Source organism: Stigmatopora argus, chromosome 13, assembly GCF_051989625.1.
Source record: "Stigmatopora argus isolate UIUO_Sarg chromosome 13, RoL_Sarg_1.0, whole genome shotgun sequence".
In the NCBI taxonomy this organism is placed as follows: domain Eukaryota; kingdom Metazoa; phylum Chordata; class Actinopteri; order Syngnathiformes; family Syngnathidae; genus Stigmatopora; species Stigmatopora argus.
In genome coordinates, this window is record NC_135399.1 from 18142939 (window position 1) to 18163288 (window position 20350).

Genomic DNA, 20350 nt, shown 5'->3' on the forward strand with positions numbered 1-20350 from the left:
TTAAGGGGTTGGGGGCCTACCATCTTGCTCAGCCAAACACTTTCTTCTTCAAATGGACTGACCCGAGGTGGTCTGTGTCATTCCAGTTCCTGCCAAGATTCACCTGCCCAAGGAGCTTCAGGGAATGGGTGCGGTCCACGCCGTCCGAGGCGAACGCATCACCATCAAGATCCCCGTCTCCGGCAAGCCCGAGCCGGCCATCACTTGGCAGAAGGGTCAGGAGATCCTTTCCAACTCGGCCTATCACCAGATCATCACCACCCGCTCTTTCACCTCGCTGGTCTTCCAGAAGGGAGTTCAGCAGAAGGACACGGGCTACTACAGCATCGTTGCCAAAAACAGGTTCGGCACGGACAAACAGACCATCGAAGTGAGCATCGCCGACATTCCGGAGGCTCCCAAAGGTCTGGCGGTCACCGACGTCTCGCGGGACTCCATCACTCTGACCTGGGAGGCACCCGCCAGCGATGGCGGGAGCGCCATCGTGGGCTACGTCGTGGAGAAATGCCCCACTTGCACGGACAGATGGATTCGCGCCGGCCAGACCGCCGAGCGCAGCATCACCATCCTCAGCGTCTTGGGCAAGGCCAAGTACCGATTCCGCGTCATTGCCGAGAACCAGTTGGGCCTGAGTGCCCCCTCCGCCCCCACGGAACCCGTCACCACCAAAGAAGACAAGTCGGTGATTCGGAACTACGACGAGGAAGTGGACGAGACGAGGGAGGTCGTCAAAGAGGAGGTCCGGTCCTTCAAAATCAAGGAGCTCTCCTCCAAGTACGCCATTTCCGAGGAGCTGGCTCGTTGTCAGTTCGGGGCGGTCTACCGTTGCGTGGAGGTGGCTACCAAGAAGACTTTCATGGCCAAGTTCATCAAAGTCAAAGGGACCGACCGCGAGCTGGTCCTGAGGGAAATCGAGGCCTTGAACGTAGCCAGGCACAAGAACCTCATCTACCTGCACGAATACTTTGAAAGCATGGAGGAGATGGTCCTCATCTTTGAGTTCATCTCCGGAGGCGACATCTTCGAGCGCCTGGGAACCAGCAACTTTGAGCTGTCCGAGCGGGAGATCGTCCGCTATCTCAGACAGGTGTGCTCGGCTCTCGACTTCTTGCACGCCAACAACTTCGGCCACTTCGACATCCGCCCGGAGAACATCGTCTACGCCACCAGGAGAAGCGACCTGGTCAAGATCATCGACATGGGTCAGGCCAGGCCGCTGGTTCCGGGCGAAAACATCCGAATGCTCTTCTCGGCCCCCGAGTACTGCGCCCCCGAGGTCCACCGCCACGACTCGGTCACCACAGCCACCGACATGTGGTCCGTGGGCGTGTTGGCCTACGTCTTGCTGAGCGGCATCAACCCCTTCGCCGCCGAATCGGTCACCCAGACCGTGGAGAACATCGCCGCCTGCGAGTACGTTTTCGACGCCGAAGCATTCAGGGACATCAGTCTGGAGGCCATGGACTTTGTGGACAGGCTTCTGGTCAAGGACAAGAAGCTCCGTATGACGGCCCGCGAGGCCTCGGAGCACCCTTGGCTGAAGACCAAGTTGGAACACGTCAGCGGCAAGGTCATCCGAACGCTGAGACACAGGAGGTATTACCAGTCGACGGTCAAGCGGACGGACGCCATTGTCTCGGCGGCTCGCGTGGCCTACGGCGGCGCCTTCAGGAACCACAGAGGATTGGCGGTGGGAAAAGTCAAGATGGCCGCCGAGCACCGCGGCCTCCGCGCCGGCCCGGTCATGCACGCCTCGGCCGAGGAGGGCGGCCACGTCCGCTTCACCTGCAGCGTGGCCAGCTTCGACCAGAGCACGCAGGCGAGCTGGTACTTTGGCAGCCGTCAGCTGCACTCCAGTTCCAAGTACGAGATCGCGTACGCCCACGGCTCGGCCAGCATCTACGTGAAGGACGTCGAGGAGAGCGACGACGGCGTCTACAGGTGCAGGGTGCTGAGCGACGAGGGCGAAGACGGTGCCTACGGCGAACTCTTTGTGCAGAGCGTGAGGAGCCTCAGGGAGCACTACCTGGGCCGTTCCATCAAGAAGCTCAGGAGGAGGGTGGACAAGACCGTCATCACGTACAGGCCGCCGGAGTTCACGCTGCCTCTGTACAACCGCAGCGCTTACGTGGGCGAGGACGTGCGCTTTGGCGTCACCGTCACCGTTCACCCCGACCCTCGCGTCACCTGGTTGAAGAACGGAGAAGTCATCGAGCCCGGAGAGCGCCACGCCAAGTACACCTTCCTCAGCGACAAGGGTCTCTACCAGCTGGTGGTGCACGACCTGGACCCCAGCGACGACGCCGAGTACACGGTGGTGGCTCACAACAAGTTCGGGGAAGACAGCTGCAAGGCCCGTCTCACGGTGACGCCGCACCCCGTGACCGAGGAGACCGTGAGACCCACCTTCAAACGCCTGTTGACCAACGTCGAGTGCGTCGAAGGCGAGAGCGTCCGCTTTGACATCCGAGTGTCTGGAGTCCCCGCCCCTTGGCTGAAATGGGAGAAGGACGGCCACCCCCTGCGGCTGGGCACCAAAGTCATCCTGCTCCAAGAGGACGCCGACCACCACGTGCTGTACATCCGGGAGACGCTGCTGGAGGACGGCGGCGTCTACAAGGTGACGGCCGCCAACTCGGCCGGAAGCGTGAGCTGCCAGGCCGCCCTGCGGGTGGACCGCCTGACCTACACCAGGAGAGAGTACAAGAGCGAGGAGGAGAAGCGCGTGCACGTGCTGAAGCAGATGGAGAAGACCAACAAGATGGCTCAGAGGATCGTGGCCACGGAGGAGATGGTTCCTCTCAACCCGACGGCCCAGGAGGCACTGAAATTTGCGGCCGAGATGTACAAGCCCGCCGTCGGCACCAAGAACGTGGAGGGCGAGTTCGACATCTCGGTTGTCAAGTCGGAGACCAGGAAGCTGGAGGAAGAGCGAAGGATCTTCATGCCCTACGAGATTCCCCAACCCGTGGTCCACGACCGACGAGCTCTGGACGAGGACAAGGCCATCAAGCGATTCGTGGCCCTCTCCGACATGAAGTGGTACCGCAAAGTAAAAGACCAGTACCTGGTCTCGCAGAGGACGGAGAGGTTTGCGCAAAAGAGGCAAAGGCGAATCCGTCTCTCCAGGTGGGAGCAGTTCTACGTGGTGCCGCTCCCGAGAATCACCGACCAGTACAGGCCCAGGTGGAGGATTCCCCAGATGACTTTGGACGACCTGGAGATCGTCAGACCCGCCCGCCGCTCGCCGTCCCCCGAGTCGGTGGTGTCCTTCACTTCCAGGAGAAGATCTTTGGGCGACTTGAGCGACGAGGATCTGCCGACGACCGAGGACGACTGCCTGTGTGCCAGGTGGAGCGAGCGGGAGCGAATGTCGGCGGAAGACGAACTGGAGCTCGGCTTCTCGGCTTCGCCCGCGGTCAGCCCGGTCCGCGTGGAGCGACGCGTCGCCAGGCGTGAAGAGACGGCGCGGGAGACCCGGCAGATGGCCCAGCAGATGGCCCAGCAGATGGTCGTCACGGAGACCAAGAAAAAGCGCACCATTTCTCAGTTCTTGAGAAGGCGACGCTCGCTGTCCCCCACGTACATCGAGCTGATGCGCCCGGTCTCCGAGCTCATCCGTCCGGCTCGCGTCAGGCTGGAGACGGCGCAGGTGGAGGTGGCGGAGAGGAGATCCCCCACGCCCGAGCGAACCCGTCCCCGCTCGCCGAGCCCCGTCCGCTCGGCGGAGAGGACCTCCCGTTCCTCCTCCCGCTTGGAGCGCTCCGCCCGCTTGGATATCATGTCCCGCTACGAGGCCAAAAAGGCGGCCTTGAAGTCGGAGAGGACCTACCAGGTGGTGAGCCAGTCTCCGTTCAGCCTGGATCACGGGCCCCGCGTCACGGTCAGGATGCGTTCCCACCGGGTGCCGCTGGGCCAGGACACCAAGTTCACGCTCAACGTCCAAGCCAAGCCGGAGGCCGAGGTCAAGTGGTTTCACAACGGGAACCAGATCGCCGAGAGCGCCGGCAAGTACGTCTTCAGTGACGTGAGGGGGGTCTTGACCATCGCCATCCTGGACTGCCGGGAGGAGGACAGCGGCACGTACCGCTGCTACTGCTCCAATGCCAGGGGGGAGGCCTCGGACTACGCCACCTTGGACGTGGTGGGCGGCGCCTACACCGCCTTCTCGTCTCGGCGCAAGGATGAGGAAGTTCCCAAAAGCGTGGTCCCTGAAATGACACGGACCGATCACTACCACTGGTCCCGCTTCAAAGCGGGCTACGAGTCTGAGAGCCACTTCCAAGTGGAAGAAAGCCAGAGCAAATTCACCGAGACGCGCCAAGACGTCACGCTGGAGGGTCAGCGGGCCGCTTCCGAGCGCTACTCCGAGCGCTACTCGTCTGCCGAGCGGGCCGCTTCTGAGCGCTTCTCGTCTGCCGAGCGCTACGCCTCGTCCATCAGGTACGCCTCCACCGAACAACTGTCGTCTGCCTCCTCCTACTCTTCCGAGAAGTTTGCCTCTTTGGAAAAGCACGCCGCGGCCGAAAGCAAGGCAAAGTATTCGGCCGCGTCCGAGCGGGAGCAACTCTCTGTCCAAAAAGCGGTCAAGTCGCCCGTGGCGGCCAGATTCCTCACCCGGCCCCAGTCTTTGACCCTGGCCGAGGGCGAAACGGCCCGGTTCTCCTGCGATATCGACGGGGAGCCGGCGCCGTCGGTCACGTGGGAGCACGAGGGCAGAACCGTTGTCTCCACCAACCGCGTTAAAGTCACCACCACGCAGTACAAGTCCGGTCTGGAGATTTCATCCGTGGCTTCTTCTGACGAAGGACGTTACAGGGTGGTCGTGGAAAACTCGGCGGGCCGACAGGAAGCTCAGTTCACCCTGACTCTCCGCAAGGCCGTTACCAAAGAGGTCCAGGGCATCAAGTCGTCAGCGCCCAGCGTCAAGTCCCCTGAACCTGGCCTCCAGTCACCGGCACCTAGCGTCAAGTCTCCTGAACCCGGCGTCAAGTCCCCGGAACCTAGCGTCAAGTCACCACCAGCTAAGGTCAAGTCCCCAGCACCTAGCGTCAAGTCTCCAGAACCTAGCGTCAAGTCACCACCGCCTAAGGTCAAGTCCCCTGAGCCTAGTGTCAAGTCTCCTGAACCAAGCATCAGGTCTCCTGAACCTAGCGTCAGGTCCCCAGCACCTCTGGTCAAGTCGCCAGCGCCTGGGGTCAAGTCTCCCGAAGCAGGAGTCCAATCTCCCGAGCCCTCCGTCAAATCACCAACACCCAGAGTCGAGTCACCGGTAGCAGGTGTCAAGTCCCCAGCTCCGGCTCCGGGTGTCAAGACACCAGGCGTGAAGTCGCCGACTCCTGGAATCAGATCTTCCGAACCTGACGGAATGAAGTCCCCCAGGGCTGTAAAGTCTCCCGAACCAGGATCCAAGCCACAAGTCCCGGCCAGGTCACCTGAAGCCCAGGAAGCCAAGACACCCCGAGGGATCAAATCCCCCGACCCCGCCGGGAGCAAAACCCCCAAGGCCGTCAAGTCCCCGGAACCCGCCGGCGCCAAGAGCCCCAGAGGCGTCAAATCGCCGGAACCCTCGGGCGTCAAGTCGCCGAGGGTCGCCAAGTCCCCCGAGCCCGAGGGAGTCAAATCCCCGCCTCCGCCTAAAGTGACCAGTCGGCTGGTGGCCGTGGCTTACCAAGACGCGGTGAAGATGTCTTGCGTTTGCGAGGCCGCCGTCAAGGAGGTGTCGTGGTACCGCGACGGCAGGCGCCTTTCCCAGAGCGACCGCTTCCAAAGCAGCCACTCCGAGGGTTCCTGCCAACTCCTGATCCGAGACCCCGTCGACGCCGACCAGGGAGAGTACACCTGCGAGATGACGTCGGAAGGAGGCGTGTCCAAGTCGTCCTTCTCTTTCAGCGGACAGGCGTACCGGGCCGTTCGAACGTCCGTCGCCGCTTACCGCGAGAATCAGCTGGCGCTCAAAGGTGAGTCCGCTCCGGGTCTGTCTGGGTCATTTGGGAACCCCGTCGGTTGACTCTAGTCATGCTTTTCCAGCCTCGAGCGCCACCACTTTCACCGAGTCCTCCTCGTCCGGCTCCTCCATGGCCACCAGGAGAGAAACTCGCACGGTGGAGTCGTCGTCTTCGTCCTTCTCGTCGTCCTCGGCCCAACGCTCCTCCGTGAGCGAGAGCCGCGCCTTCGGCGAGATGAAGTTCCAGAGCATGTCCATGTCCAGCGTGTCTTCGGCGGCGTCCGAGTCGTACGCCGTCAGCTCCGGCGCCGTGACGGGAATGCGATCGCACCTCAGCGGATCCTCCTTCATGGCCATCGGTAGGACCTTCTATCAATATTAATGATCGGATCCCGTGTGGGGGCTGAGATTGGGGGGGTGGTATGGTCCCACATCTAAACCTGAAACTTGCAAATCAAATCCACCGTTGGCACGGAAACACTGGTCTCAGGTTCCCATGAGTTTGACAGTCCTCAAAATAATGGTCAGGAGTCGGCGCGCTTAACCCGGTCTCCTCTGGTCTCCAGCAGGCGGCGCCCCCCGAATCGAGGCCATGCCCGAGGACATCAGCATCGAGGCGGGCAAAGTCCTGACGGTGGCCTGCGCCTTCTCGGGCGAGGACGTCGGCGCCTCGTGGTCCCGCGACGGACGTCCCGTCCGGGCCTCGCCGGGCGGCCGCTTCCACGTGGAGACGGGCGAGGACCTGGCCACCCTCATCATCGCCGGAGTCCGCCCGGAAGACGCCGGCGTCTACGTCTTGGAACTCTCCAACCCGCTGGGTCGCGACACGGCCACCGTTCGCATCGGCGTTCGCTCGGCGTAGGGGGAAAGAGCGAAAGGCCCGCCCTCGCCGCCCGGCCCTTCCCCCTTTTTTTCGTCCCACCCCCTATTTTTGATGAAGACTGACTGGACTGGACTTGTAAATAGCAACCTTTTTGTCCTCTTTTTTACCAAACGCGACGACCTCAAGTATCTCCACTTGTGCAATGTAAAGGGATGTCCCCGAAACGGAGTCCTTTCGCCAGAATTCCCGCCATGGGGTTTTGTATTTATTTATTTATACTTTGAAATTTGAAGGGGGGGGAAACAAGAAAATACCAGATGTACAAGGCTATCCGTCGCTCATCCTCACAAGGAGAGCGGGGGCGCTGGAGCCTATCCCAGCTCACTACGGACGAGCGGCGGCATCTGACGCCGGAGGATCACCCGGAGAAAAGCCGAGCGAATTCCACCACCCGCTCTCGCACATGTATTGATTTTAATTTCCAAATTTGGAGCAAACGACCATAAGAAAGAAAGACACGGATCGACTTTTTCTACGTAACCGCGGCGACCCCGGCACGGGAAGTGCCGGCCCACGGCGCCGTTTGGAAAACGCCCGAAAAGATTTGACATTTGGATGCGTTTTGTTTTCCCCTCACTGGCCATGGCCACGGAGCGTCCGCCACGGCGCCCCGCAAAAATGCCATGGGGACATCCCCCGTTATGTACATAATGTATATAGCCGGATGTGACCAGGAATGTATGCCTCGTTTTTTACGACGATGAAACCAACTTGCTTTAGCAGGAGAAAGTCCCGCGTGGAACGAATACCCGCTAACGGCAGAAACCCAAAAAACCGCGCGCCTCAACGTGAGTTGATGTCTAAGATGGCCTCGGCAGGTGGAGCGTCTCCCTGCCGACGTTGACCCGACGAAAGACTTTTCCAATGGAAAATAAAAAACACACCAAAAAAAAAAGGGCGAGCCGCGGGCGCCAGCTCCCGAGCGCCGTTTGCGTACTACCCTCGCGTAAGCGGCGCGAACGGAGCTGACGCGGCGGCGGACGATTTTGGAGGGCGCGCTCGGACGAGGGGGTGAACGGCCTTCGCCGCCCGACACGAACGCGTCTCCTTGTCGTCTTTGTTTTTTGTTTTTTTTGGGCCAACCTCCTACACGAGGTGGGCTCCTCCGGAGGCCGCAGCGTGCGTGTGTTTATTGTTAGCGTGTTAGCGTGAAGAGCCACGGAGGGAAAGATGGAGGGCCTGTCCTCCATCTTACTCCTCCTTTGCTCTCTCTATTGTTTGGTTTGCTTGTTTTTTTTTGTTTTTTGTTATTTTTCGCCGCCTCCTGGAGTTTTTCTTGATTATGGATTGAACAAAGCGTGATTGTCAGCACAGCAGCACGACTCTTGTCTTCCTTTCTTCACCTCCTTTGGTTTTGGCTCACTTGCTATAGATTTGCCATCCTTTCCTCTGGTTTGGGGGGCTTTTTGGGGTTCCGCTGGCTTTTAATTCAGGGCCAGCTGGGGCTCACACTTTGTTTCTTTTGGTGAATTCAGGGGTTCCCTTCCCTTCGGGGGTTGCAGACACTTCCGGCTCACCTCCCATTCATCCTGGAGCATTCTCACGTCATTTCCTTTTGGCTTGGGTGGATTTGAGGGTTTCCTAACACGGGTGCCGGGGGCGCCGGAGCCTATCCCGGCCGCCGACGGGCTGTGGGAAGGGGGACCCTGTGCCCTGAATGGGCTGCCAGAAAACGGCGAAATGACGCGTTAATGATGATGAAAAATGGACGGATTGGTTGAAAATGACGCAAGAGCTGTAGCTCTTTCAGACTTTTCCACAGAAAAAGCGTCTCCAAAGCTTTGACGGAGAGTGCACTTCCCAAAGTGTCCGCTCGAGGACGCGCGCGCGCGCGCGTTCTCCCTCTCGTGCTGGAGAAGAAGCCACGCACGCTGGAGCAGCAAAATCCAAGCGCAAGCAAGCAAGCAAGCAAGCACACAAGTGGAAGAAGCCTTATAAAGACAAAACACGCTGCTCGCGCACAGTAAAAATCTGCCGTCCCGTCCACCCAAGATGGGCAAGGATGGATCTCTGTGCGCGTGCGCGTGCGTGAGTTTCCTTCCACCTCGGTGAGTACGTTAACCCATTGCCAGCCCAGGTCAAAAAGTCACTCCACTCTTTTTTTAGTGATAGAACATTGCGGCGTCCGATCATCGTCCGGAAATGACTTCCTCTCTCGTAGACGTCCGATCCATTTGACGTAGGCCTGACTTCCGGCAGATGGCGCTAAATGGATCGGACGTCTAGAGCCGTCAATGGCAGACCACGAGTTGAGCGTAAATATTCTTCCTGTCGAACTGGCCTCTTTTCCGGTTCGCAGGCTTTTTAATGTTGCTCTAAATTTCGATCACTTGTTGGAGATGTGTCCATATTTCTGGCTTCCTTTTGATTTGAGGGGGATCTTTTGGGGGTCACTTTCTATCCATCCACTTTGGTCATTTCCCACGAGACGTCTGGGGAAAAAAAATGCTGCTCCGGCCAATGCCAGAGAAATTTCGGAAAAATCTGTCTGTGTAGTTTGACAAAAAAAAGCACTGAATGGATGAATTTCAGCAATCACAGATTGGCACAAAAACACACTCACTTTGTTTTTTTTCTCCAGAAACAGGAAATACTCCCACGACCGACTCCAAGTGCGCGCACACACACATTTGCACTCGCATTTTTATGATTTGTTTATGAGCTTTTTATGGCCATTTTGAAACCCTGGTTTAATCGCCGTCTGGCAGGATCGCAGCATCTTTCCAATGTTTTCTTTCAATTTTTTTCTCCCTCTTCATTTCCTGCACAAATGCTCACACGTGTGTGTGTATGTGTGTGTGTGTGTGTGTGTGTATAGTACATATGTCCTGGCTGCTCTTGACCATATAAGGACTTTGCCTTTCCTTTTCTCTGGCACATCTGAGCGGGCGTGCACGTGCGCGTGCTGGTTTTTAATGAGATGTTCCGTTTGAGTGAGCGACGAGCCCAAAGGCACGTGATCACTCACGCTCTTCTTAGACCGCCGCTAACTTGGTCCAATCACAGGCCTCCTCCTATGATTGGCATTTTTTCCGATGACAGTCCATATTTGATTTTCTAGACCAATCTGTTTTTGCTCTTTTAGCGTCGTGAGCGTGATCCAGTTTTTCAAATGACGACGGACGATGACGGAGGTCCCAGCCGTTTGGCCCGGGAGGGGCCGCTGGCCATCAAAACGGATTGGCCGTGGATGTCGGGCGACCGCGACGGAGAGGTTCCCTGTCCGCCAAACAACGGTCCCCCCCGCCTCCCGCCGTTTACGATCACGTGACAAACGTGACCGAGTTTTTTTGTTTGGGCGTACTGTCTCATTTTTCCATCCTGGCAATAATCCCCCCCCCCACGCTGGCTCCTCCCCTCCCCCCAGACATAAACACCACGAGAGCAGCCCCCCCTCCGGGTGGTCCCGCTTTAGCTCCAATTCCCCGGTAATCCCGCCAAAGCCAGCCCTGGCCGTAAACAAGCGGCGCTCCCTCAGGTGTGCCCGTGACATCACTTCCCGTCCCAGCGCCGCGGCTTTGGAGGGAAAGCCAAAATAGAGTAGAGCGGCGGCCAGGTCGATGGCGAGCGCTCTCCGCCGAGCTTTGGGTTCCATGACCTTATTTGGCCACGCCGCCCGCTCGCTCCGTGTGATGTAAAAGCCGTCCCCCTGGCCGCGGGGGGTGCGGCGCTCCTCTTCCAGGCCGGAGGGGCTTTAACCCAGCTGTTTATTCTCTCGCTGGCTCCATCCGCCAAAGAAGAAGAGGAGGAGGAGGAGGAGGCGGCGACCACGACGACGGCGACCACGACGACGGTGGCGGCAGAGTCAGTCCACAGAGGCGGAGGCCAGGCCGGCGGCGGGCAACCTCCACATCCCTCGGGAAGACCAGCGAAGATAAGGAGCGGCGGGAATTCCGGCAAAGGGGAGGCGGGGTGGATCCGCGCTGGCGGGAGGCTCGGCCAGGAACGCCCGAAGAACCGCCACCGCTAGAAGACTGCTACGGAGAGGGACCTTCCGGGAGGAGGAGGAGGCGGGGTAGACCCGCGTCCGTCGGCGGGAGGCCCAGCGAGCGAGCGACACCTGTTTAAGGCCGACTCCGAGGAGAAGACGGAGCTGGACTAAAACGAGGAGAAGTCCAAAAAGACAGGGGGGCAGCAAAGAGAGGAACGCAGGCGCCGCGTCACACCGCCATGGATTTTAAGGCCAACTTGAAGGGGGTCAAGGCCAAGACGGAGGACGAGCGCAAAGCCCCGCAGCAGGTGGACTTTCGCGCCGTGCTGGGGAAGAAGGGCGGCGCCACCAAGGTGGAGAAGAACGCCAGCGCCCAGTTGGAGAAGAACACCGCCACCAAGGTAGAGAAGAACGCCACTTCCGCCGCGTCCGCCGCCGACGAGCCCAAGAAGAAGAGCGCAGAGAGCACGGGCAAGGCGGTGGGCAACTGCGTGGCGGGCGGCGCGCCCAAGTTCTCCCAGAAGCTGAGCGACGCCACGGTGCTGGACGGACAGCGCCTGCACCTGGAGTGCCGATTGGACGGCGATGGCGGCGAGGCCAGCTGGACGCTGGACGGGAAACTGGTCAAAGCTTCCAAGTTCATCGTCCTCAAAAACCAAGGTAAAGCTAGGGCGCCGTTTAGCTCGCTAGGGGTTGGTTACTCCTATTGGCCGGGTTGGCCGGGTTGGGTGGGGAAACCCACGGCGTGCCTTTGACGGTGATAGACGTCCAATCCATCTTCACGGGTTCTGGGTTCAGGAAAATAGGACCTCTATCACCATCAAGGTCACTGAAACGAGGTCACGAACTGCTCGCCGGACGAACGTAAAGCAATTGTTGCTGAAATAGTGCAAAGTAGCACAGATTGGGTTCAACCTGTGTGCACTTGGCACTATATTTTGCTTTCGAATGCTAACAGTTAGCACTGAAACGTGATCATTCATTGACTTGAATTCAACTTGGAACCATTCTTGCTGCTATGCTAACGTAGCATCGGCTAGCATACACCGGGAAAACTTGTGGCGGAAATGCTAACAGTTAGCACTGAAATATTATGGTTGATTGCGAGCTACATGATGGCATGGTTCAACTCGGAGCAATTGTGGGTGAAATGCTAATGTCGTGCAAACATAGCGTGGATGAGGGTCAAATTCCAACTCATTGTTGTCAAATGAGAGCAAGATCGTCCTTGTTGTGCCGACGTTTGTTTTGATCTAACCATCGGAACGCCGTGTGCTCCTCCGTTCAGGTGGCGTTTGTTCGCTGAGCATCGACAAAGCCTTGCCCGAGGACGAAGGCGTCTACAAGTGCAAAGTGGAGAACTCGGCGGGCCGGGACGAATGTTCTTGTCTGGTTCTTGTGGACGGTAAATCTTTTCCACGCTCTAGTTGTATTTTCATAGCTTTTGCGTCCGTTCTCTAATTGCCCCCAGAGGCTTGCCATTCAATCGTTCCGCACAATTGAAGTGACGAGAATTTGACAGCAGAGAAATAGACAGCAAATTAGCGTCGAGCCGTTTGTGGGCATCACCTGGTGCTCGCTACTCCATTCATTTTTTGGGTTTCTTCTTTGCTCTCAACTCCAAATATATTGTTTTGCTTTGGCAGATCCTCCGGAAAAGTCGGCGGCCGACAAGAATTCCAAGAAGAAGACGGCCGCCACTTCGGAGAGTAAGTTGAGCCATTTGGGGACACTCTCCTCCTCTTTATTTCAAGGGATTTATGGATCCATTTCTCTTCATTTTGGGGGCTTTGTGTTGATTTTGTGGCATTTCTGCCTGACTTTCTGTTTGTTATTACTTTGGCCAGCTCACTGGCTTGATTTGGGATCATTTTCGGATCATTTTGTGCCATTCCCGGCTCATTTCCTGTACAAAATTTGCTTGACATTTTTGGGCCTTCAAAATCATGTTTATTTATGGGGACGTACTTCCAAAATTTCAGAAGCCATTTTGTCAGACTTGTCGTCTGTAGACGAGCAGCATTTTGGCAGAGAGAGCCTGCCTGCCTGCCTGCCGTGACATTTTGCAACGCTGTCAATCGGTCAAAGTGCGCTGACTGCATTGGGGAAAAAAAAAATCCTGATATTGCAATGTGGGGGGATTTTTTTTGGTTTTCCCTTGCAAAGCCCCCCCCAACCCCCACCCCCCCTCAACTAAATGAAGACAAGGCAGAAGCAGACTCACTTATGTCCCAATAAGGACATGTTGGCTGGGAACTTACTGCTTGCACACACACACACACACACACACACACACACACACACACACACACACACTAAGCTGACTTTTCATAGCGCATGAGCTCTATCAAAATGGACTCAAGATTGATTACGTTTCAGCGTCCAATCCCGAGACCAGTGACCATTCCGATACCTTGGGACAATTTAGAGTGCTAAGTTAGCCTAGCCTGTGTGTTTTGGGGATGTGGGAGGAAAACGGAGCACCCGCAGAAAAGCCACCCGGGCAACTTGCAAACTCGGACACGCTGACCCTGCCATTTCTTTTGTGAATTCATATGGTTTGACGGAAGGCGTTGTGTGTGTTGTCAGGTGAAGCGCGAATCAAGAAGCCCTCGTCCAAGACGCCTCCCAGACAAGGTGAGTGTACGTACTCATTGTAGAGCGTGTGCCCGTGCCAATGCCAATGGCGGTTCCCATGGACCTTCTGGCCTCTGCCCGCGTGTCAAGCGTTGCCGCCCAACATCACGGAGTTCCCGGAGGACATGAAGATCTTGGCCGGGGAGAAAGTGGAGATCCTGTGCAAGTTCTCGGGAGCGCCGCCCATCCACTGCACTTGGCTCAAGTTCAGGAAACCGGTAAGAAGCGGCCCGTCGGCCCACGGGACCGCGAGAACATCGGTCCGGCCTCGCCCGCAGATCCAGGAGGGCGCGGCGGGGACGTCCATCGGCGGCGGCGACGGCAGCAGCCTGCTGAGCATCGCCAGCGGGCAGCAGGAGCACTGCGGCTGCTACACCGTCGAGCTGAGGAACCAATATGGCCTCCGCCAGGCCGCCCTCAACCTCACCATCGTGGGTGAGTGGGTCGGTCGGCGAGTTGGCCAGCCAGACGCTCTTAGGAGTTAGTCAAGCGCCTTCCTTTCCATTTCCACCGCAAATAAGACCAAAAGCAGACTCCAAAAGCGTGTGGATTGAGCGCTCTTTGTTTGGGGAAACAGCCAGAGAGCGCTCGGATACCTTTTATGGCAGCGTGGGAGCCAGCCGCTCGCTGCTCCTTTTAGCTTGCTAGCTAGCTAGCCAGACAGCCAGGCAGCCTTCCTTAAGCACGCGGGTTAGGGTTAGGGTTAGGGTTTGGCGTTTGATTTTGCAATGCACTTGATTATAAGGAGCCTATTTTTGAACATGTTCCTTTACCCCGAATTAACAGCAAGATGAAGAGAAAATAACCGGCGAACGAAGGGGCAGGACATAAACGGTAACGGCCGAAAAGCAACAGGAAATGAACCATTTGAATTGCCCCAGAGATGCCAAGGCTCAACAGGAAGTGGCTAAAATACACACAGGCGCTTACCCCTAGGCAGAATACGTTGAAAGGGAGACAAAATGACCAGACGGTGTCCCCCAACTGAGGCCCAAACAATAGGGGGTGTCTCCCTCCCTCCCAGAATGAAGAGGAAGTGTCCTGGAAATGGCCCCAAAATCAGTGAGCAAGTCAGCCAGGCGTGAACCCAGAGTTGACAGGAAGTCAGCCAGCGGGGCCCCAAAATCAAGCTAACTCTGTTTACTGTTTACTGTCAGTGACGGCGCTAGACCATTTAACGCGCTACCGCTGCTTTGAATGCAAGACCCAGGTGGCGGCTCTTCCAAAAGTCCAAACTAAAACGTGTGCGCTGTTCCCCCCCAGACAAGCCGGACCCGCCGGCCAAGGTCCCGGCCCTGTCCGACGTGAGGCGTTCCAGTCTGACGCTGTCGTGGTACGGGCCCACCTACGACGGCGGCAGCGCCGTGCAGACCTACCACCTGGAAATGCACGACTCGGCCGAGGGGGACTGGAAGCCGCTGATGTCCTGCAACAGCACCTCCTACAACGTCCAGGTGCTTCCGTCCTTCCGTGCGCCCGTCCCTCCGTTCCGGTACCACGGCCCCGTCTCGTGGTCTTCCTCGCCGTTCGTTCCCAGAACCTCCTCCCCGAGCGCCGATACAAGTTCCGCATCCGAGCGGAAAACATTTACGGGGTCAGCGAGCCCAGCGCCGAGTCCGACGAGGTCACCGTGGGCCTGCCGGACGCTAAGGGTGAGGAGAGCGCAGAGGCCAGATCCAAAGCCATCTGGGTCCGGTCTAATCCGCCGTAAAAGGAGAACGAGAGCTGAACCCGCGGGCCGGCCGGCCGCCCGCCCGCTCACGTTGACTCTTGTCATTTGTTCCACAGACAACCAGGAGGAAGCGGAAGAAGAGGAGGACGGTACGTTGCCACTTTTAGGAATTGCACTTGACTTCCATGAAAGGGGAACTCAAATGGGCTGAAAGAGAGAAATTGGTCACCTGAAGTAGCCCAACATCAACAGGAAGTCAGCCAGAAATGACATCAAATCAACAGAAAATGCAAAATGTCCACAGTCATCCCTCGAATATTGCAGTTCATGTGGATGTAGACCAGAAGTCGCGAATTTGGGTCGCCAGAAATGCCCCAAATCAACAGGAAGTGATGTGTAAGGGCCTCAAAACCAAAGCAAAGCAAAGTGACCAGAAACCAAACAGGAAGTGAGCTTGAAATGTCCTTGAAAAGAACAGAAAAGTGTCCGAGAACGAGCCGGAAATTGAATTGGTCGGTCGCCTTTGGCCGGGATTTTCATTCGTACGCTTGCGAATGCGGATCTTTCCGTGCCAAACATTGTCGAGTGAAATAAATGGTCGCCGTCCCCCTCTCCCGACGCCGGCAGACTCGGAGAAGGAGCCCGACTACAGGCAGGTGACGGTCCGTAGCGACGTGAAGGTCAAGGAGCTGTACGACGTGGAGGAAAGGCTGGGCACGTGAGTGGCTCGGACGGAGCGACGTGGCGGCGGCGGCGGCGGCGGCCAAAGTATCCCCCGGTTGAGGCGGCGGCCAAAGTATCCCCCGGTTGAGGCGGCGGCCAAAGTATCCCCCGGTTGAGGCGGCGTCTCTCTCTGGGCGGCAGGGGCAAGTTCGGCCAGGTCTTCAAGCTGCTGGAGAAAGCCACCAAGAAGACGTGGGCGGGCAAGTTCATCAAGGCCTACTCGGCCAAGGACAAAGAAAACGTTCGGCACGAGATCGGCATCATGAACAGCCTCCACCACCCCAAGCTGGTCCAGTGCGTGGACGCCTTCGAGGGCAAGTCCGACATGGTGGTGGTTCTGGAGATGTGAGCGCCAGCGTGAACGTCAGGGCGTCAGGAGTTGGGCCCTTTTTTTTCTTCCCCTCCCCAACCCCGTTGGCCTTCGCTCGCAGGATCTCCGGCGGCGAGCTCTTCGAGCGCATCATCGACGAGGACTTTGAGCTGTCGGAGCGCGAGGTCATCAAGTACATGCTCCAGATCGTGGACGGGGTGGGCTTCATCCACCGGCAGGGTATCGTGCACCTGGACCTCAAGCCCGAGAACATCATGTGCGTCAACAAGATGGGCAGCCGCATCAAGCTCATCGACTTTGGCCTGGCCAGGCGTCTAGGTGAGCTTCCGTCCCAGAGGGTCTCCCAGAGGGTCTCCCAGAGGGCCTCCCAGAGGGCCTCCCACAAGCTCCATCCCAAACCCAAACCTCCACCTCACCGGCCGGCTAAGCTTCTCGTCATTTTCTCCCACAGAAAACGCCGGCACCCTGAAAGTCTTGTTCGGGACGCCCGAGTTTGTGGCGCCCGAAGTCATCAACTACGAGGCCATCAGTTACCCCACCGACATGTGGAGCATCGGCGTCATTTGCTACATTCTGTGAGTGGCGTGCTTCCTCTCCATTTTGGAGGAGGAGGAGACGGGTTATGAATAGTTTTTGGGGCTTTTTGGCATCCAGCTTGAGCGGCCTGTCGCCCTTCATGGGCGACAACGACAACGAGACGCTGGCCAACGTGACTTCGGCCACGTGGGACTTTGAGGACGAGGCCTTCGACGAGATCTCGGACGACGCCAAAGACTTCATCACCCGGCTGCTCAAGAAGGACATGAAGTCAGTTTTCCTTCTCGCTTTCCGACGGGGCCCATCTATCTGGCTTTGGCGTCCGGGTTTCGCGCTCGACCATGTGAGAATTAGCTGCCAAAAGGCTCGGAGCCCGGGACCATCTGTCTGGAGGACTCGCGCCCCCTATTGGCAAAAAAACAGAATGATTTTAGAGTGGTCCATTGGGGGAGGCAGCTTTCCCTTTGTTTTCCCAGGTCGGTCGGTCGGGTGCCAAAACCCTGAACTATAAGGCAGCTATTTCTCACGTACGTGCCGTATCTGCCGTGAGCGCCAGTTTTCACGAAGGGATTGGGTTGTTTTTTGTTGTTGTTGTTCATGTCGGACCGGACCGGACCGGACTCGGTCGGTCTCGGTTCAGAATATCCCAACTGTGTTTGGTGGTGGCAGGGCGCGCCTGACCTGCCCCCAGTGTCTGGAGCACCCGTGGCTGAAGCAGGACACCAACACCATGAAGGCCAAGAAGCTGTCCAAGGAGAGGATGAAGAAGTACATCCTCAGGAGGAAGTGGCAGAAAACGGGCCATGCCATCAAAGCCATCGGGCGACTCTCCTCCATGGCCATGATGGCGGGGGTCCACGCCAAGAGGGGCTCGCCCACCGAAGGTAGCCAACCGCCGGCGGGCGCTCTCCTTTGGATGTGAAGACGCCTTTTTCCAATGCAAAAACCGAGGGGGAACTTTTGGTCAAAAGCAGACGTTGTCTGTGCCCGACGTTTCAGAAGACGAGCGCTTTCTGGAGTGCCTGGAGCTGGAGCAGAAGAGCCAGTGCAAGCCCAGCTTCAGCTCCGTCATCAAAGACGTGGAGGTGGTGGAGGGCAGCGCCGCTCGCTTTGACTGCAAGATCGAAGGTACGTGTGGGAGGGAGGGAGGGAGGGTTGAAACCCAAAAAGTTCAGGTTTAAAAAAAAAAGAAGCACTTTTTCATTTTTGGGTGGGGGTGGCCCTCAGGTTACCCGGACCCCGAAGTGGTTTGGTACAAGGACGAGCAGCCCATCAAGGAGACCAGACACTTTCAGATCGACTACGACGAGGACGGCAACTGCAGCCTGGTCATTTCCGAGGTGCCTACCGCCAAATGACACTTGTTTACCGTGACGGAGAGCCACATCCAATATGGCCACTTTTGGCAAGCCATGGGCTTTCTCGTGCAAATGTAGCTTTTTAGGACATCGTGGAAATGTCACCCATTTTAAGGCGGACTTTCTGCGCATTGTGGCTCCATTTCAGACTCTTCCTGTTGATCTTGGGAGATGCCCGGAGCACTTCCTGTTGATTTGGCCTTTCTAATTTGTAGGCCTTTACGGGCCACTACCCGTCGAGTCTTTGATTTGGACCACGGTTTCTTGTTTTCTCTCAGGTGTCGGGCGACGACGACGCCAAGTACACGGTGAAGGCCGTCAACAGCCTGGGCGAGGACACCTGCACCGCCGAGCTCCTGGTGGAGGTCATGGCGGGGGAGGAGGAGGAGGAAGAAGAAGAGGAAGAGTGAGGAGGAATGAGGCAACCAGCCAGCCAGCCAGCCAGCCCACCAGCTCAGCGCTTTTGGACTCTGGCGGCAGAAGAACGGCTCAGACGTCTTGGACCACCGAAAGGCGTATTCACCGAGACGGGTCAAAGTGGCTTCATTTGGGCCAATCGCGGCGAGGCCTTCCGCTTGACCCTTCTCCGTCAATACTCCCGTTGTTTCAAATCTCTCACACACACACACACACACGCACACACGCCACGTGTTTGTCATGTCATGTTTTGTCCCGAGCGCCAGCGCCTTAAAGCCACACGGATGTTTTTCTTTTCTTTTTTGTTGCTGTGTTCACCTGTGCCTTCACCACCACACGCTCGTGCGGAGCGGCCGGCCGGCGACCGCCAGTCCATTGGGCCGCTGAAAATAGAAATCTAGAGAAAAAAAGAATTTGCAATATATATATAAATTAAAAATGGACAAAATTTGCTCACAAACGTGCTACAATAAAGCATCTCGAAAGATGGAGACTCTAAGAAATGCAAAAATTCCAATTGGTGTCCAAGTGCGTTATTCCGCCGGCCGTCGCGTGACCTCACTTTCTGTTTTGCGCACGAGACACAGTTGGGGGTGCGCGCGCACCTTTTGAGTTCACCTTGCGCGCACGACGTGTGTACAGTGGCATCCCATGAGCGCATCAGCGATGATTTGGACGCACCGGCGTGTACTCGAGCGGGTTTACGACTTTGACGGACGACTGAGTTGTTTTTGGAATTTGGGATTGGATTGTAGTAGATTTGGATGACGAGCGAGTGGCTTCCTGCTTCCAATAAACAACAGCACGGAAAGAACACCCGGAAACGTGGCCCAATCGCTTTGCTTTTTGGCTTCTTTTTCCTTCCTTCCGTCGGTCGGTCGGTCGGTGGTTAGACTTCCAGTCGGGCTTTGTGGGCCACTTTTTGGGGACCGAGCCCACCTGGACGGACGGACGAAGGGAAAGGTAAGATTCTCTCTTTCCTTCTTCTAAAACACTGTTTCCCAGCTATGATGAGATTTCAAAAGTTACATTTCTTATTTTTACGTCACTTGAGTAGTTCAGGGTACGGTAGGGTCTGCAGACATCAACTTTGGTGACATTCGATTGGTGTTAAATTGGAAGATTTTTAACTCGTGCTGTGCTCTGAGATTTATGTCGTTTTTTAATTTAAAAAAAGCGTTACTATACTATCTGGGTTTTTTTTTAAAGAAAAAAAAGCCTTACTATACTATGTGGTTTTTTTAAAAGAAAAAAAGCCTTACTATACTATGTGTTTTTTTTTTAAGAACAAAAGCCTTACTATACTACGTGTTTTTTTTTTTAAAGAAAAAAAAGCCTTACTATACTATGTCGTTTTTTAATAAATAAAAAAAAGCCTTACTATACTATGTGGGTTTTTTTTTAAAGAAAAAAGCCTTACTATACTATGTCGTTTAAAAAAAAAAGCCTTACTTATATACGCCTTATATTCAGATATCTATCGGTAAAGGAGTTGAACCTTTTTGTCAACCGAACTTCACGCCTGGGCGAGTTTTCAGAAAAAAAGTGTAGTAGGCATAGACATCCACTAGAGAGCAACAAATCCACGTCTAGGACCAAGCAAGACTGGAGCGAATGACAGTCTCGCGTCCAAACGTCACTTATTTTTTTTTCTTTCCCCTTTGGCAGCGTACCCGCGTGACGAGTCCTGAATGGCCCTCTCCGAAGACCCTGAAATAAAATTCTCATCTAATCTGATCAGGCGTCGAGCTCGTTTTTGCCGAGGGCCACATTGTCGTTATGGCAATGGCACAGTCGTTGACGTCGGCCTAAGCCGGGCAACTATTCGACCGCTTTGCTTGCTGGACGTCCAATCCATTTGGTCGGGGTAAACTTTGGCTCTCGCTCCACACGGGCGGTCAGGAGTGGCTGCGG

At 56.5% G+C, this 20350-nt stretch overlaps 2 protein-coding genes across 3 annotated transcripts in view; both read left to right on the forward strand.

The window, feature by feature from the left end:
• ttn.2 (titin, tandem duplicate 2) overlaps positions 1–8146 on the forward strand; it is a 158917-nt gene extending 150771 nt beyond the window's left edge. Inside the window, exons 250-252 of the mRNA XM_077617694.1 lie at positions 87–5960; positions 6031–6306; positions 6514–8146. Of these exons, the coding sequence (XP_077473820.1) occupies positions 87–5960; positions 6031–6306; positions 6514–6809 (6446 nt within the window). The 3' untranslated portion in view covers positions 6810–8146. The remainder of the gene's footprint in view (positions 1–86; positions 5961–6030; positions 6307–6513) is intronic.
• Positions 8147–8706: 560 nt separating this feature from the next.
• On the forward strand, positions 8707–19264 carry mylkb (myosin light chain kinase b). 2 transcript variants are annotated; one of them, XM_077616757.1, is made up of 19 exons: positions 8707–8878; positions 9916–11421; positions 12050–12166; positions 12408–12470; positions 13351–13398; positions 13489–13616; positions 13677–13833; positions 14662–14852; positions 14936–15050; positions 15187–15219; positions 15698–15788; positions 15935–16138; positions 16225–16442; positions 16576–16699; positions 16779–16931; positions 17331–17545; positions 17664–17789; positions 17889–18001; positions 18298–19264. In XM_077616757.1, exons 2-19 carry the CDS (start codon positions 11001–11003, stop codon positions 18427–18429), a joined length of 2649 nt encoding a protein of 882 aa, XP_077472883.1. In that variant the 5' UTR covers positions 8707–8878; positions 9916–11000; the 3' UTR covers positions 18430–19264. The 2 variants fall into 2 exon arrangements, with proteins under 2 accessions (XP_077472883.1, XP_077472882.1); XM_077616756.1 differs by having other exon boundaries at positions 8709–8878; positions 17661–17789.
• The last annotated feature ends 1086 nt before the right edge of the window (positions 19265–20350 follow it).